At 46.3% G+C, this 16,545-nt stretch overlaps 1 protein-coding gene across 2 annotated transcripts in view; it reads right to left on the bottom strand.

Annotated features, from left to right (window-relative positions):
• Positions 1 to 16,545, bottom strand: part of GBE1 (1,4-alpha-glucan branching enzyme 1) — a 446,779-nt gene that overhangs the window by 111,057 nt on the left and 319,177 nt on the right. For both annotated transcript variants that reach the window (XM_063956309.1, XM_063956310.1), the window contains exon 13: positions 7,233 to 7,404. In XM_063956309.1, coding sequence (XP_063812379.1) covers positions 7,233 to 7,404 — 172 coding nt within the window. The remainder of the gene's footprint in view (positions 1 to 7,232; positions 7,405 to 16,545) is intronic.

Below are 16,545 nucleotides of genomic sequence, written 5' to 3'. Positions count from 1 at the left end.
TCTGAACTATCTGAGTTTGATGAGGGAGAGATTGAGATGGACGAGGATGATTCCCTGTCCCCGGGTGTAGAAGCCCTCATTTTTGCCATTAGAGAGGTGCTTAACATCCCTCATAAGGAGGAAGAGCAGGCAGAGGAATCCTATTTTAATGTGAAGCCTCCTGTAAGTCTTCTGCTACCTTCCCGGTTTCTAAGGAATTAGATTCACTGGCTAGGGCAGCATGGATTAATCCTGACAAGTAATTACCCCTAAATGGGCGTTGAATTCTTTCCCTTTCCCTGCAGAGGATAGGAAAGTCTGGGAAACCCAGCCGACGGTGGATGCCTCTGTATCCAGGATGTCACATAAGATAGTTTTACCTGTCCTGGGGGCTGTTTCTCTTAAAGACTCAGCTGATCTTAAGTTTGAAACCACTCTTAAATCAATTTATACTGCAGCAAGGGTTGCCCAACGCCCTACGATAGTATGCGCCTGGATTTCTAGAGCCATGGTAAAATGGCCTGATGAAATTTTGAAAAGGTTGCTCACACTACCTCAGGAAGAGATAGTTACGTTACTACAACACATCCAAGATGCTGCAAACTTTATGAGTGAGGCTGTCAAAGAACTTAGTATCATTAACGGCTGTACTACTGCTATGGCCCTGTGGCTACGTCAATGGTCAGCAGATTCTAAAAAAAGGGGTTGAAATCCTTCCTTTTACAGGTGATACCTTGTTTAGGGAAGAACTGAACAAGTGGATATCTCAGGCAACTTCAGATAAATTTACGTATCTGCCGTCTGCTCCGCCACCTGCCAGGCGTCCCTATCCTGGACCCTCCCTGCAGTCCTTTCGGGTGGCCAGATTTAGAGGCAAAGCCAGAGGTGCCTCCAAAGCTGCTAGAGGAACTCGTGGTAAGCCCCATAAACAGTGGTGCAAGTAGAAAAAATGTCTTACAGGTACTATGTGCCCCCAAAAATGGGTGGGGCCACATGGCATGACCAATGAAATGGGGGCATGATACACATAGGGGGGGCAGATACACAAATGACCCCAATACTGACAGATATACGTTGCCCCACAGTGCCAGATATACATTGCCCCACAGTGCCAGATATACAATGCCTCACAGTGCCAGATACACAAATGCCCCCAGAGTGCCAGATATACATTGCCCCACAGAGCCAGATACACAAATGCCCCCAGAGTGCCAGATATACATTGCCTCACAGTGCCAGATACACAAATGCCCCCAGAGTGCCAGATATACATTGCCTCACAGTGCCAGATACACAAATGCCCCCACTGTGTCAGATATACATTGCCCCCAGTGCCAGATACATAAATGCCCCCACTGTGTCAGATATACATTGCTCCCCAGTGCCAGATACACAAATGCCCCCACTGTGCCAGATAAGCCACCAGTGCCAGATACAGAAATGCCCCTAGTGCTAGATACACAAGCCCCCCCAGTGCCAGATATGCCTCCAGTGCCAGATACAGAGATGCCCCCAGTGCCAGACACAGAAATGCCCAGCAGTGCCAGATACAGAAATGCCCAGCAGTGCCAGATATGCCCCCAGTGCCAGATACAGAGATGCCCCCAGTGCCAGATATGCCCCAGTGCCAGATACAGACATGCCCCCAGTGCCAGATATGCCCCCCGTGCCAGATACATATGTCCCCACAGTGCCAGATATGCCCCCAGTGCCAGGTACACATGCCCAATGGTGCTTACCTTGCTGCTGCTTCCTGTGTGTGAGGGGAGGAGAGCGCAGCGTGCGCCTCTCCTGCCCCTCAGTGTCTACCTTGAATTAGCGCCGATCCGTGAGCCAATCAAAGCTTGCGGTCCGGCAGCCAATCAGGAGCTTTGGCTGCCGGTCCGCGAGCTCTTATTGGCTCACGGGCCGGCGCCAAATTGAAGGAAAACACTGAGGGCCGGGGCAGAAAAGGCGCAGGCTGCGCTCTCCTCCCATCATGCAGCAGCAGTGTTGGTGAGCAGCAGGGGAGGGAGGGAGCGGCGGCCCGGCGGCGTACCCACGGATAAATTCTTAAGGGTACGCCAGACCCACGCGTACCCGCCCACTTGCAGCGCTGCCCGTAAACCAGCAGACCTGCCGACCCGACCTCAGGATCCTCTTCCACCAGCAGCAAGGTGACTTTCAGGTAGGTGCTCGCCTTCAACACTTCGCCCACATATGGGCAGAGTCTTGCCGGGATCCTTGGGTGAGGGACCTCATATCCTAAGGTTACCGGCTGTAATTTCAGGAACTCCCTCCTCCCAGATTCTTCAAGTCAGGCTTGCCAGCTTCACAAGAAGCAAGGGTTTCCTTACAGCAGGCAGTGCAAATACTACTTTTTACAGGAGTTACTATTCCAATGCCTCCTCAACAGCACACAAAGGGGTATTACTCAAGTCTCTTTGTGGTTCCGAAGCCGGACGGCTCGGTACGGCCTATCTTGAACCTCAAATCCCTGAACATGTATCTTCGGGTGTTCAAATTCAAGATGGAATCCCTGACAGCAGTGACAGCGAATCTGGAGGAGGGGGAGTTTCTGGTGTCCACGGATATAAAGGACGCATACCTGCATATCCCAATTTGGCCCCCTCATCAGGCGTTCCTCAAGTTCGCGATTCTGGACCAACATTTCCAGTTTCAGGCATTATCCTTCGGTCTCTATACAGCCCCAAGGGTTTTCACAAAGGTCATGGTGGAAATGATGCTGCAGCTGCGCATGAGGGGTGTCCAAATAATTCCATACTTAGACGATCTCCTGATAAAGGCTGTATTCAGGGAACAGCTACTGCACAGTATAGACTTGACTATCCGTGTGCTTACGGATCACAGATGGATACTCAATTTCCAGAAATCTCAGTGGGAACCATCTCAAAGAATTCAGTTCTTGGGGATGATCCTGGATACAGTGACTCCGAAGGTTTACCTTCCTATGGACAAGTCCTCAACTATTTAGTCCATGGTCCGGTTGGTGCTGAAACCTTGCGTGGTCTCAATTCACCTTTGCATCCGTTTACTGGGAAAGATGGTGGGCTCCTATGAGGCGATGCACTTTGGAAGGTTCCATGCGCGACTTATTTAACTGGATTTGTTGGACAAATGGTCGGGTTCTCACCTGCACATGCATCAGCTTATAGCCATATCAGTGAAAGCACAAGTATCCCTGCTATGGTGGCTACAAGTTCCCCATCTGGTGAAGGGTTGGAGTTTCAACATCCAGTCATGGACGCTGTTGACAATGGATGCCAGACTCTGGGGTTTCGGGGTTGTGACTCAAGGTGCGCAGTTCCAGGGGACGTGGTCCTTTCAAGAATCAGCTCTTCCAATCAACATCATGGAACTCAGGGAAATTTACAATGCTCTAATACGGGCCTCATTCCTTCTTCGGAATCAGGCCATCCAGGTGCAGTCGGACGTCACGGCAGTGGCATACATGAACCAACAGGGAGGAACCAAAAGCAGGGCCGCAATGCAAGAGGTGTCAAGAATACTCCTTTGGGTGGAAGCGAACGCAAGGGCCATCTCCGCGGTGTACATTCCAGGAGTGGACATCCTCAGCAGGCACGACCTCCATCTGGGAGAATGGGACCTCCACCCTCAGGTGTTTCAACAGCTGGTTCACCAGTGTGGTCGTCCACAGATAGACCGGATGGCTTCTCGGCTCAACAGGAAGCTCAGTCATTACTGATCCAGAACAAGGGACCCGCATGCGGTGGACGCTCTGACGACGCCATGGATTTACCAGTTCGTTTACCCGTTTCCACCAATTCCTTTAATCCCAAGAGTTCTCAAAAGACTCAAAAAGGAAAGAGTTCAGGCAATTTTCATTGCCCCGGATTGGCCTCGACGGGCCTGGTATGTGGACCTCCTGACCCTGTCATTGGAGGATCCCTGGCCTCTGCTACCTTCTTCAACAAGGACCGTTTGTCTATCCAGACTTACAGTGGCTACGTTGGACGGCCTGGAGGTTGAGAGGGAAATTATAACCAGGAAGGGTCTTCCCTCCAAGGTGGTTTCCACTATAGTTCAGGCCCGTAAGGTGGTTACCTCCAAACATTACCACCGCATTTGGGAGAAATATGTTCTCCTGTAGAATTTCGTCTGAGCCGATTTCTTCTGTTCCTGCAAGCAGGAGTGGATAAGGGCCTATGATTAGGCTCCATCAAGGTTCAGATTTCGGCTCTCTCCATCTTCTTCTAGAAGAAACTGGCGGTACTTCCTGAAGTACAGACTTTTCTTAAGAGGGTGTTGCACATTCAGCCACCCTTTGTTCCTCCAATGGCTCCATGGGACCTAGATGTGGTTTTGACCTTTCTCCAGTTGGATTGGTTTGAACCCTTGCATAGGGTTGACTTAAAATACTTGACATGGAAGACTTATGTTACTGGCCTTGGCTTCAGCTAGGCGTGTGTCGGAATTGGGGGCCTTGTCCTGGAAGAGCCCTTACTTGGTGTTTCACGAGGATAGGGCGGAGCCCAGAACTCGCCCACAGTTTTTGCAGAAAGTGGTATCGGGTTTTCATGTGAATCAACCTGTTGTGGTTCAGGTCTTATCAGACACTTCAGTTGCTCTAAAGGCCCTGGATGTTGTAAGGGCTTTGAGGATTTACATCAAAAGGACGGCTCGTCACAGGAAGTCTGACTCGCTTTTCGTTCTTTATGATGCTAAGAAAATTGGTCGTCCTGCCTCCAAGCAGTTGGCTCAAATTGACTATCCAACAGACCTAAACTTCAGTGGCCCTGCCCTTTCCAAGTTCTGTTCAAGCCCACTCCACGAGGTCCGTGGGTGCTTCTTGGGCGGCTGGCCGGGGTGTCTCTCGGCCTTACAGTTGTGCCGGGCAGCTACTTGGTTCGGTGTGTACACCTTTGTTAAGTTCTACAGGTTTGACACGTGGGCCGAGGATGACCTTCAGTTTGGCCAGGCGGTTTTGCAGGGGTCTCAGCACTCTCCCACCCGTTCTAGGAGCTTTGGGATGTCCCCACGGTGATATAGAATTCCCCAGTATCCACTAGGATGTAAGAGAAAGTAGGAATTTAATACCTACCGGTAATTCTTTTTCTCGTAGTCCACAGTGGATACTGGGCGCTGGGTTTGCTGTTGCTTTCTCTGTTCCATGTTTGAATAGCGTTGCCATCCTTCTATAGTTAGCATTGCTTTCCTCTGTTTTGGTTAGCTCTGCTATCTTATTGATGTGTGTTGGTTCGTTACCTCACCGCTTTATGTGTTATATATCCTTCTCTCAAAGTATGCCAGTCTCCTCGGGCACAGTTTCCTAGACTGAGTCTGCTAGGGAAGGCATAGAGGGGAGGAGCCAGCACACACTATTAGTTTCTTAAAGTGCCAGGCTCCAGTGGACCCGATCTATACCCCAATCTAGAATTTCCCAGTATCCACTACGGACTATGAAAAAAGGAATTACCGGTAGGTATTAAATTCCTATTTTTTCCCACCTGAAAAGTTATAGCTACAATGGCCTTAGCATAACAGTGAATGCAGCAGTATGTGTGCATGTACTGTGTGACAACATAACCTACTCATTTACAGCAGGACACAATTGTTACACTATTTATCTCAGGTTCACCCTTAAAATGCAAAGCTTGATACATCCTGCCCATAGTGCGCATATTAATTTATTTAATGAAAAACAAAGTGCAGAGGGCTAGCGCCATAAAGGAAGTCATACTTTATTTTATCTTATTTTCATACACTAATTGAGGACCCTTTTACATTTTTGCATAGTACTGTAAACTGTATGTGTACTGTATGCTCAGTTTCCAGCACAGAGTAGAAAGAAAATACATCTCAGGCAATTTACATAAAACTCACTGCTGACTCTGCATGTTGGAATACTGCAAGGCAGAACCAGTTGGTATCGCTTCCTAATCAAAACATATTTTTGCAATGCAGATAAGCATACATTAATGATCGAGGCATTACAGGGGTCTTGTCGGACTCCTTAGTTATTTACAAACTGCTTTTTTAATTTTATTTTTCATATATGCCCTGCCTGGGCACATGTTTTGATGTGTTAACAGACGTACTGTAAGATATAGTCTGCTTATTATATTTGTGTTTCATCTTTCCTTTTTCTATTTATCCCACCTACTGAATGTTTAGATTTCCAGTTTACAAATCTAGCTTGCCCTGTCATGTGACCCGGGGAATGTCACCTAGGGTGTCTGGCCTTCGCCGGCTTGGTGGAATTCCACGCGCTGGACTCAAACTTAGTGTTAGGGACCCACCAAAGATAAAGTCACCTAGATGCTGGTTGGTGGGCTAGTATTTTGTGGCTAAAAAGTATGCAAACACCTCAATGTTGCACTATGTTAGATTGCAGAGTATATTATAATTATTCGCACTAGCATTGCTTGGAATTGTAGTGTGTGCATGGGTACTATATTTCCTCTTTCTCTGTGGTAGTACAAGTCTCAGCATTATAGCACCTCTTACTATATGTGTAATCAGGGTGTGCAGTCCAAGATTCCCCTGCCCCATATACTCAATATTGTGTACATGGGGGTGTATTCCGAGGTGGACGCTAATAAAAAAAACAAAAAACACAGGCAGCCAACTTTCAGCCGTGCTGCAATCGCATTGCAAAGGCTTTCACTATGCGATCACATACCGGAAGTGATTGACAGGCGGCGGGCGTTCGGGGTGGTGACGTAGCATTGGGGGGAGGGGGGTTAGGAAACGCAAACTATCAGCTGTAGGATGGATTTGTGAGGGTAAGCAACATGTCCCCAGTTCTGTTGGCCAGAACTGGAGAATACAACATTTGTGGAACTACACATTAAAATGCTGCAGTCTTGGAAGATAGAAAAATGAAATAATTCATCAGGACTTTCCTCACTTTTCTCAGCAAATCTTTGAAAAAGTAAATCGTGCATAAGCAATTCTTCCACCATACATTACATACATTTATAATCTTTACATTAATGTTCTAAATGCATATAATACAGTACCAATATATGACCGTGAAAAGCACAGTATAGTATACCAGGGATGATAGCTGTGACATCACTGGTCCCAACACTACACCAAACCACCAATCTGCAGCCCATACAGAGTGTTACCAACTCTTCCCCTCCCTCCTAACAACATCCTGTAAAGGATAGAACACAGAGCATGTTATACAGATGTTGTTAGTATAAAGAGATCTGTTATTTAAGGTATATTGTTAAGCTCAGTAATATAGACTTTCTTTCACGCTACTTTCCCACAACTGAACTTACCAATAAAATTGAGATATCCTTCACCTCCGAGAGCGTGCGTTATCAGACGGATCATTTTGTGAAGCTGAATTCCACGGTCAATGACAGAAGTTAGGGGAGACGTCACACTCATATTTGAATACATCTCTGCATCCATTAACCAAAATGCCAATGTTTTGTCTCCAACGAGTGCCTATAAAACCAAGTGTTAAACGATGATTAGCCATAATACTTACAGTATGTACTGTAGTTAGCATACTTACAGTATTAATGCATTTTAGTTCTTCCAGACATGCTTAATGAACAGAATCAGCCAATCAAGCGTTAGAATGTGTTAGAGCTCTCAAACGGACAGCTAATCAGATGCCAGGGATATACAAATATAAACTTGGATGAAAATGTATCCTCCTGTTATAGGTTACACCTGATTTATTGTACAACAAAAGAGGATTGTGTGCGCTAATCAGGAAAAATGACAAACATTAATTACAATAAAAATTGAATTGGTAAATTGTTGTGCAGCCCAATCCGAGAGCAATTCGCTAATTCCTCTTGATTATTGCAAGCAGACAGAGAAATGACAGTATTGATACAATAGATGCTGGGCAACACAACTATATAAACATTACTAGAGACACAAGAAATGATGCAACTCTATATTACAAATCACATGATTAAATTATTCAAATAAAAATAGGAATTTAATAACTACTGATAATTTTTTTCTCCTAGTCCGTAATGGATACTGGGGTCTTGTACTTTAGTACCATGGGGTATAGATCGGGTCCACTGGAGCCTGGCACTTTAAAACTTTTAGTGTGTGTATGTCTGTGCTGGCTCCTCCGCTTTATGCCCCTCATACCAGACTACTTCTAGGAAAACTGTGCCCGAGGAGACGGAAATAATTTGAGAGAAGAAACAATACAACAGCGGTGAGGCCACAAGCCAACACACAACCATAAACGAAAGGAGGGTGCAAACCAGAACAGAGGATAGCAACACCAACCTAACCCTTATAGCACAGCTATCCCAACAACATAATGGGACCGCAACGTTGGTCCAACAAATACTTACACCGGTAAGCAGGGACGAAGCACTGAGGCGGGCGCCCAGTATCCACTGCGGACTAGGAGAAAAGGAATTACCGGTAGGTATTAAATTCCTATTTTCTCTTACGTCCTAGTGGATACTCTGATTTTATACTTTAGCACCATGGGGAAGTCCCAAAGCTCCCAAACGAGTGGAAAAGTGCTGAGACCCCCGTAAAACCGCCTGAGCAAACTAAAGGTCATCCGTGGCCAGGGTATCAAACAGATAGAATTTTACAAACATGTTCGAACCAAACCAAGTAGCAGCCTGGCACAACTGTAGGGCCGCCCAGGAAGAGCCCACCGACCTCATCGAGTGAGCCTGAATAGACGTTGGCAAGGGCAGAGCTGCCATGGTATTGCACCAATGAGCAAAAGATTGCTTAGAAGCTGGCCGACCAATCTTTGAGGCATCATAAAGGACAAACAGCGAGTCAGATTTCCGATGACGGGCAGTCCTTTAGTCCTTTTGACATAAATCTTCAGAGCCCTGACCACATCCAAGGACTCAGGACACACGGAAGCGTCAGATAACACTGGAACCACAATAGGCTGATTCACATGAAAAGCTGACACCACTTTAAGCAAAAACAGGAGGACGGGTCCTAAGTTCCGCCCTGTCTTCATGAAAAATCAAATAAGGGCTCTTACAGGATAAGGCCCTTAATTCAGAGACATGCCTGGCAGACGCCAATGCCAATAACATCACCATCTTCCAGGAAAGAAATTTCAACTTCACCCTATGTAAGGGTTCAAACCAATCTGATTGGAGAAAAGACAAAACCACATTGAGATCCCACAGAGCCGTGGGAGGTACAAAGGGCGGTTGCATATGAAGAACTCCCCTCAACAAGGTCTGTACTTCCGGCAACAAGGCAAGTTGTTTTTGGAAGAAAATAATAGCGCACCGAAATCTGGACTTTGATGGAGCCTAAACGATGGCCCATATCCACTCCCGCTTGCAGGAAAAGTAGAAACCGACCAAATCTAAATTCCACAGGAGAAACTTTTCTACTTTCACACCAGAATTAGTCACACATGTTTGCAAACGCATGTTTAAGCTGCTGAGCCACTTCACGGCTTCTCTGATATCAGCAGTCCTAACACTACATAATAGCAGTGCCCACATAGGGCCTGACCTGGACCATGGTGGAAATAACTGGGAAGGAAGACCTTTACTCGCTAGAATCTCCCTCTCAAATTCCAAGCCATCAAACGTAGCCGCTGTAAGTCTGCATAGACGAACGAACCTTGTTGAAGAAAATCGTCTCGGAGCGGTAGAGGTCATGCATCCTCCAGAGTCATGGTTAGGAGGTCCGAGTACCACGCCTGTTGAGGCCAATCCGGGGCAATTAGAATTGCCTGAACACTTTTCCGTCTTAGCCTTGTAAGCACTCTTGGGATCAGCGGTAAAGGAGAAAACAGGTACACAAACTGGTACACCCACAGCTATGTCAGTGGACAGCCCCACCGGTGAATTAACTGTTGAAACACCAGGGGATGTAGGCCCCACTCCCCCGAATGGAGGACGTGCCTGCTGAGAAAGTCTGCTTCCCATTTGTCCACTCCTGGAATGAATACGGCTGAGATGGCCCTTGCGTTGGCCTCTGCCCAGACGAAAAATCTTGACACTTCCCGCATAGCCGCTCTGCTTCTTGTTCCTCCTTGTCGGTTTATGTACGCCAGCGCTGTGGTGTTGTCCGATTGAACCTGGATCGCCTGAGTCTTCAGGAGATGGGAAGCTTGTAGAAGAGCATTGTAAATTGCCCTGAGTTCCAGGATGTTTATTGGCAAAGCCGATTCCAGAACTGACCATAACCCTTGGAACTGGGCCCCTTGGGTCACCGCTCCCCACCCCAGAGGCTGGCATCGGTTGTCAGTAGAATCCACGAGTGGAGATTGAAACGTCTGCCCTCTACCAGGTGAGGAATTTTAAGCCACAATAATAGAGAAATTCGGGCTTTCGGAGATATGATCACTTCCTGATACATATGAAGGTGACAGCCCGACCATTTGTCTAGCAGATCCAGTTGAAAAGGTCGGGCATGAAACCTGCCGTATTGGATTGCCTCGTAAGCAGCCACCATCTTGCCCAATGATCGGATGCAAAGATGTATAGACACCCTGCGAAGACTGAGTACCGAGCAGACCATCGCCTGGGTAGTCAAGGTCTTGTCCATCAGGAGAAACCCCTTTTGAGATACTATATCCAGTATCATTCCCAGGAACTGAAGACATTGGGTCGGTTCGAGGTGAGATTTCGGAAAATTTAGGATCCACCCATGATCCGTAAGTAGGCAAGTCGTCAGATCGATGCTGTGCAGTAGACGTTCCCTGGACACAGCCATTATTAGGAGATCATTCAAATAGGGGACTATGTTCACTCCCATCATGTGCAGTTGCAGCATCATCTCCGCCATGACCTTGATGAAGACCTTCGGAGCTGTGGATAATCCAATGGGTAAAGGGCCCCATACACTAGAACGATAAGTCTGAGGCTGAAGTCGGAGGCGATTTCCCTTGAACTCTCTCGGGAGCTTCTCGGGAGAGGTTACATACGATTCCAAATGATTTGGTACATTTTGCATGCGATATATCGTATGCGATCCCAGCCATGCCTGCGGGAACAGACATATCACGATCTAGGAGAGCCGATCCGACCCTCACAGGAATGCGCATTAGATCGGAAACACCTCCAAAATGCATGATTTCACCCGAAATATCAGCCCGAATGCCCGAAATTGGCTGAAATCGGGCATTATCATTCTAGTGTATGGGGCCCTTAAGGCCTGAAACTGGGAATGGTCATCCAATATGGCGAACCTGAGGTAAGTCTGATGAGGGGGCCACATGGGAATGTGTAGGTAAGCATCCTTGACATTCAGAGACACCAGGAACTCCTCCAGCACGGACACCACCACATGCAGGGATTTCATCTTGAATTTGAACACCCGCAGATACGAGTTTAGAGACTTCAGGTTCAAGACTGGGCGCACCAAACCGTCTGGTTTGGGAACGACAAAAAGACTTGCGTAAATTCCCCTGTTGCGTAACGGAGGTACAAGAACTACCACCCTTGTCTGCAGAAGCCTTTGAATAGCCTTTTGCAAGGTAACTTTTACTGCGGGTAAAGCTAGTAAGCCCGAAAAACCTGTGAGGAGGTAATGCTTGAAATTCCAGCCGGTATCCCTGGAAATAAGGTCACTCACCTAAGGATCCCGGCAGGAGTCCGCCCACACGTGGGCGAAGTGTTGAAGGCGAGCACCTACCTGAAAGTCGCCTTGCCGTTGGGGCATACCGTCACGCGGAAGGCTTAGCGGCAGGGGATCCGATGGTCTGGTCCAGGAAGACAGCAGGCGCAGGTTTACGGGACTTACCACGAGATCCTCTGGAAGTGGTGGAGACCCCCCTCGGCCTCTGCCTCTGAACCTTGCCACACGAAAGGACTGCAAGGAGGGACCTGTGTAAGAACGTCTAGCAGGTGGTGCAGCCGATGGCAGATAGGTAGACTTACCCGCTGTTGCTTTGGAGATCCACTTATTTAATTTGTCTCCAAACAAGGCATCACCTGTAAAGGGAAAATTTTCTACACCCCTTTTAGAATCAGCGTCTGCCGCCCATGGACGTAACCAAAGAGCTCTGCGTGCCGAAACAGCCATAGCAGTAGTACGGACATTTATCTTACACAACTCCTTAATAGCCTCATTCATAAAATTTGCAGCATCCTGTATATGTTGCAGCAGAGTAATGACCTCACCCCGGGTAGAGAGTCTAAACCATCAATAAGAATATCAAACCACTTGACTACCGCCCTGGAAATCCACCCGCAAACTATTGTGGGGCGTTGTGCTGCGCCTGCTGCAGTATAAATTGCCCTTGAGCGTTGTCTCAATTTTACAGTCAGCTGGCTCCTTCAGGGATATAGCTCCGGGAACAGGCAGTACCAATTTCTTAGACAGTCTGGATACAGATGTATCGACCAACGGAAGGTTTTCCCAGACCTTCCTGTCCTCAGCTGGAAGGGGAAAGGTAGACAAAAACCTCTGAGGAATTTTTTATTTTTTATCAGGGTTTAACCAAGCCTCCCTGGCCAGGGAGTTTAACTCTTTAGACACCGGAAAGGTAGCCAAACTCTTGGGTCTAACATTAAAGTATAACCCCTCATCTGGTTCCGCCTCCTGATCCGGTATGTGGAGGACCTCTCTTACAGCAAAAATGAGAGCCTCCACCCCAGAGGATAGAGAGCTGTCCTCGTCCGTATCATAATCATCATCCATATCAGGCTGATCAGAATCAGACTGGAGCACCTGTGGCAGTGAGCGTTTATGTGAAGCCACTAGAGGGGGCTGAGAAGCCTCCTTGGTATCTGCTGCTTTAGCCACACAATCAATGGAGTACTTTAACACCTGTCTCTCTCTTTTAGCTGCAGCTAATTCAGAGTTTACAATTTGAATCATGCTCTTAAAGCGATCTAACCATTCAGTTGCCTGTGAGCTCCACACAGACCCTAGAAAGCCCTAGAGTGACACTAAGGAGCGGACACCAGCTCACAGAATACAGCGTCATCCCCCGGTCTATGACCCCCTGGTACCAGCTTTAACAATCTGTAACAGCGTGGGTCCTGGAGGAGCAGCGTGCATGCAGCCTTGATGATCCGCAGCAGCAGGAAATGGTGCCTTCCTGCTGCTGGTCCTGCTGCAGGAAGCCCTGCCCCTTGCAATGGCGCACCGTCCCTCACAGAGATTATACTGTGCTCAGTATTAAAACACATGAGAAATGTATTGTACAGTCCACACAAAGCCTTAAAGACAGTAAGCATTGCGGGGCAACAGCCCTGACTCAGTTGGTCCGCGGTGGGCACCGCAGCTCCGGGCCCGTGACCGCCACGTGACTTGCCGCCAAACTGCACCGGGGACCCGCTAAGTGGGCCCCCAGCATAACACTCACCGCAACTGGGTCTTCGGCATCTGTTAGAGGGTGGCGGCTAGCTGCTGGCGTGGGCACACATACTGACGATGTGTGATCAGCACCTCAGGAGCTCAGTGTCCTGTCACCTGGGATTACGAGCCATTAACCCTCAGGACGTTGGTTCGGTCCCCCCTCTAAGTCCCCCAAAGCAGGTAGCCTGGTTGCCAGCCAGAGCTACCTGAAAATAATAAACTAAAAAACAATGAAGAAAAAATAATAATCTGGAGCTCCAGAGAAGTACACCCGGCTCCTTGGGCACATTTTTCTAAACAGAGTCTGGTCGGAGGGGCATAGAGGGGAGGAGCCAGCACACACATATACACACACTAAAAGTTTTAAAGTACCAGGCTCCAGTGGACCCGATCTATACCCCATGGTACTAAAGTACAAGACCCCAGTATCCACTAGGACATAAGAGAAAAAACAAAAAAAAACAAACAAAGTCCAACACAGTAACAGGCACACACACAACACAAAAATGTAGCAAAAAAAAAAACACCCTTCATAAAATCAATTTAAACATTGTCTCAGATCTCCAGAGGTGCGAGATGCTGGCCGATCATAGACATTTTCTTAAAGGGGCAATCGCTTACAAGGCATCGTTTTGCCTTGTGTTTGCCCCTCTAAAAAAACACCCAAGATCGGCTGGCATACTGTACCTCCGGCGATCTCTGGCATCATTACAACCCGCCGGAGAGGTTTCCTGACCAAAAATAAAAATACAAATACTGGACCATTATTGAACCCCTATTACAGATCAGGTAAAAGATATTCATTAGAATAGACCCAGAAGAAATATTAGCTCTCCTAATTCATAACATTAGTGTCACAGACACATCTAACCTTTTGTTATAATAAAGTCAGTGCCTTCTCCAGTGGCGGAGATACTTCCATTTTTAGCTCAGTCAAAGAATTACGGACAATCGACAGAAGTAGCAATCAATATACATGATTAATTAGTCTTATCTGATATAAGTCTCTACAATGGGTAATACAGAAATTGGTTGGCACACCAATACATTGATAACGAGTTACTATGGTAACACTAATCAAGATCTTATGAATGGACGGTGATGGCTATTTCTGCCGACCAGTCATATCTCTGACTGCTGGGTTGACTACCATACTAAAGCAATTTCAAATTTGTTAACTGACATTACTAACTCATCTGCCCCATGCTCTCATTGCTATAAAGATGACTTTACAAGACAAGATTAATCGAGATGATATAAACTCTTTGGATTATGCCAGTAGGGGATTAATAATAGTCCAGTATTTGTATTTTTTTTTTTTTTTTGGGGGGGGGGGGGTGAGGGAGTAAGACTATTATAATTAAATTGACCTTATGAAGTTATTCAATTCGTTTGCATAATATACAGTATGTCAACACTCATGCAATTAATCGCTACATTCTTTATGTGTGTGCCTGTTCTTCTATTACATATTTTTTATATAATATATTAAATCCTGTGTTTTATGATATCGAGTCACATCATAATTTTTGTCTATAGTAATTATTATACTTTTTTTTTATTTAAGTGCTTACCAATCACTTCTTTTCTCTTTTGTCTAAAGTATTTATTCAGTAAACATTAGGTAGTTTTATGTCCCAATGAATTTGTGTTAAGGATTCCATGCATGTTGCAGTATGCAAGTGAGTATCATTAATTTGTAACCACCACGCGTTTTACATAATCGCCTTATCCAGGCAAAAAAAAAAAAAAAAACTTTGCAGGGCACAAAAACTGCATATTACAGGAAAAGTTTGATATAAGCCTCAACTTTTAAACATTTAATTTGCTTTTAAATTCATTTAGCTGAACATATCTTAACTCATCTCATTTTTAAACATGCATTTGATGTTACAACAACAACAGAAAAGTTCATAACTTTCTATTACTAATTGTGCATTCAGTTGTGGTGGGGAGTATGGAGCTTAAATGGCTCATTATGCAGTTTTATAATTATCAAAGTTTTCTTTTTACACTTTGCACATTGTCATTGTCTCAAAGCCACAGGCTCCTGTAATTAGCACAGCACCAAATTATTAACTGGGAGATACATAAAAAGAACGGTGGACAATATTCATATTTGGACATAAGCCAGTAACTTCCGGACAGGGTGGAAATTGTGGGCGCTCTATTCAATGAGTTCAATACCTGGAGTACAGCCAAGGACAGGTTAAATATGTCTAGGATCGGGAACATAAAAATGTACAGCTACTTTAGAATTACTTATCCCAGTTGAGCAATTATATCAAGGACATCAGACAAATTTGTGAGCGTGCATAAAAATATGTTTTCTTATCCACACAGATATTAAATTATCTTGCATTCATTTTAGAAAAGAAATAAAGAAAATGCTGGAACTGCATCACATATATAAAATACTTTTAAGTTCTTTGATCTTAGTATCTGTGAAGCACTGTAGATGACGGTACCTACAGTATAAAGAACATTACAATGTTAAAGTACAAATAAACATTGTGCATAAATTAATGTGTTTTTATCGGGATGCGGTCATGTGACTGCCGCTCAGGATCCGGATGGTCACCATGCCGATGCCGGGTTCCCGAGCGATCAAACGCCCGACAGTCGGTATGCCGACTAACAGGGACTATTCCCACGACACCCCATAGAACCTGTTGAGAGCGCAGCGAGTCACCAAGCACGCAATGGGCTCTGTTGCGCTCACCCACACCCCTTCCCGCCAGCATTCTGCGACTGGAATCCCGGGGTCGGTATGCCATCGCTGGCATGGTATGGCTCCTGGATCCCCACCGCCGGTCTCACAGCCCCAACCCGTTTTTATCAAGGAATCTATGGAAAAGGGGGTTGAGTTTTGAATTCAGACACACATTAAGGGTTGTTGTTTTTTTTTTTTATTTCAGTGGACGGAATGTACTAATTGATATTGTGGTGATGCTAATCGCACATGCACTTACAAATGCAATTACTATTGTGAAAGACAGTTCTTCCGATAAGAGCAGTCCTTTGCAATCTCCAACGGGCCCTGGGCTTCCAGGTTTATGACCTGGTAATCGTTCTGCGCATGCGCAGAGTGATGCGGCACCACTGGGCATGGTGGGAGGGATCCGATCAGATCCCTCACAACAGTGTTGCGGAGAGAAGCCCACAGGCTTCTATGGGATAACACCAGCAAAAGGTGGCGTTCCCCTCTGCGGTGGTGCCCTGGAGGACAGCAGTTAGTACATTCTGAAAATGCGGTAAACGGGGGATTTACCGTATATTCCATTAATTACATCCTTCCGCCCAGTA

The sequence above is a fragment of the Pseudophryne corroboree genome, chromosome 2 (assembly GCF_028390025.1).
Source record: "Pseudophryne corroboree isolate aPseCor3 chromosome 2, aPseCor3.hap2, whole genome shotgun sequence".
NCBI classification, from domain to species: domain Eukaryota; kingdom Metazoa; phylum Chordata; class Amphibia; order Anura; family Myobatrachidae; genus Pseudophryne; species Pseudophryne corroboree.
Note: the sequence above shows the minus strand (reverse complement) of the source record. Positions and strands in the feature narration are given on the sequence as shown.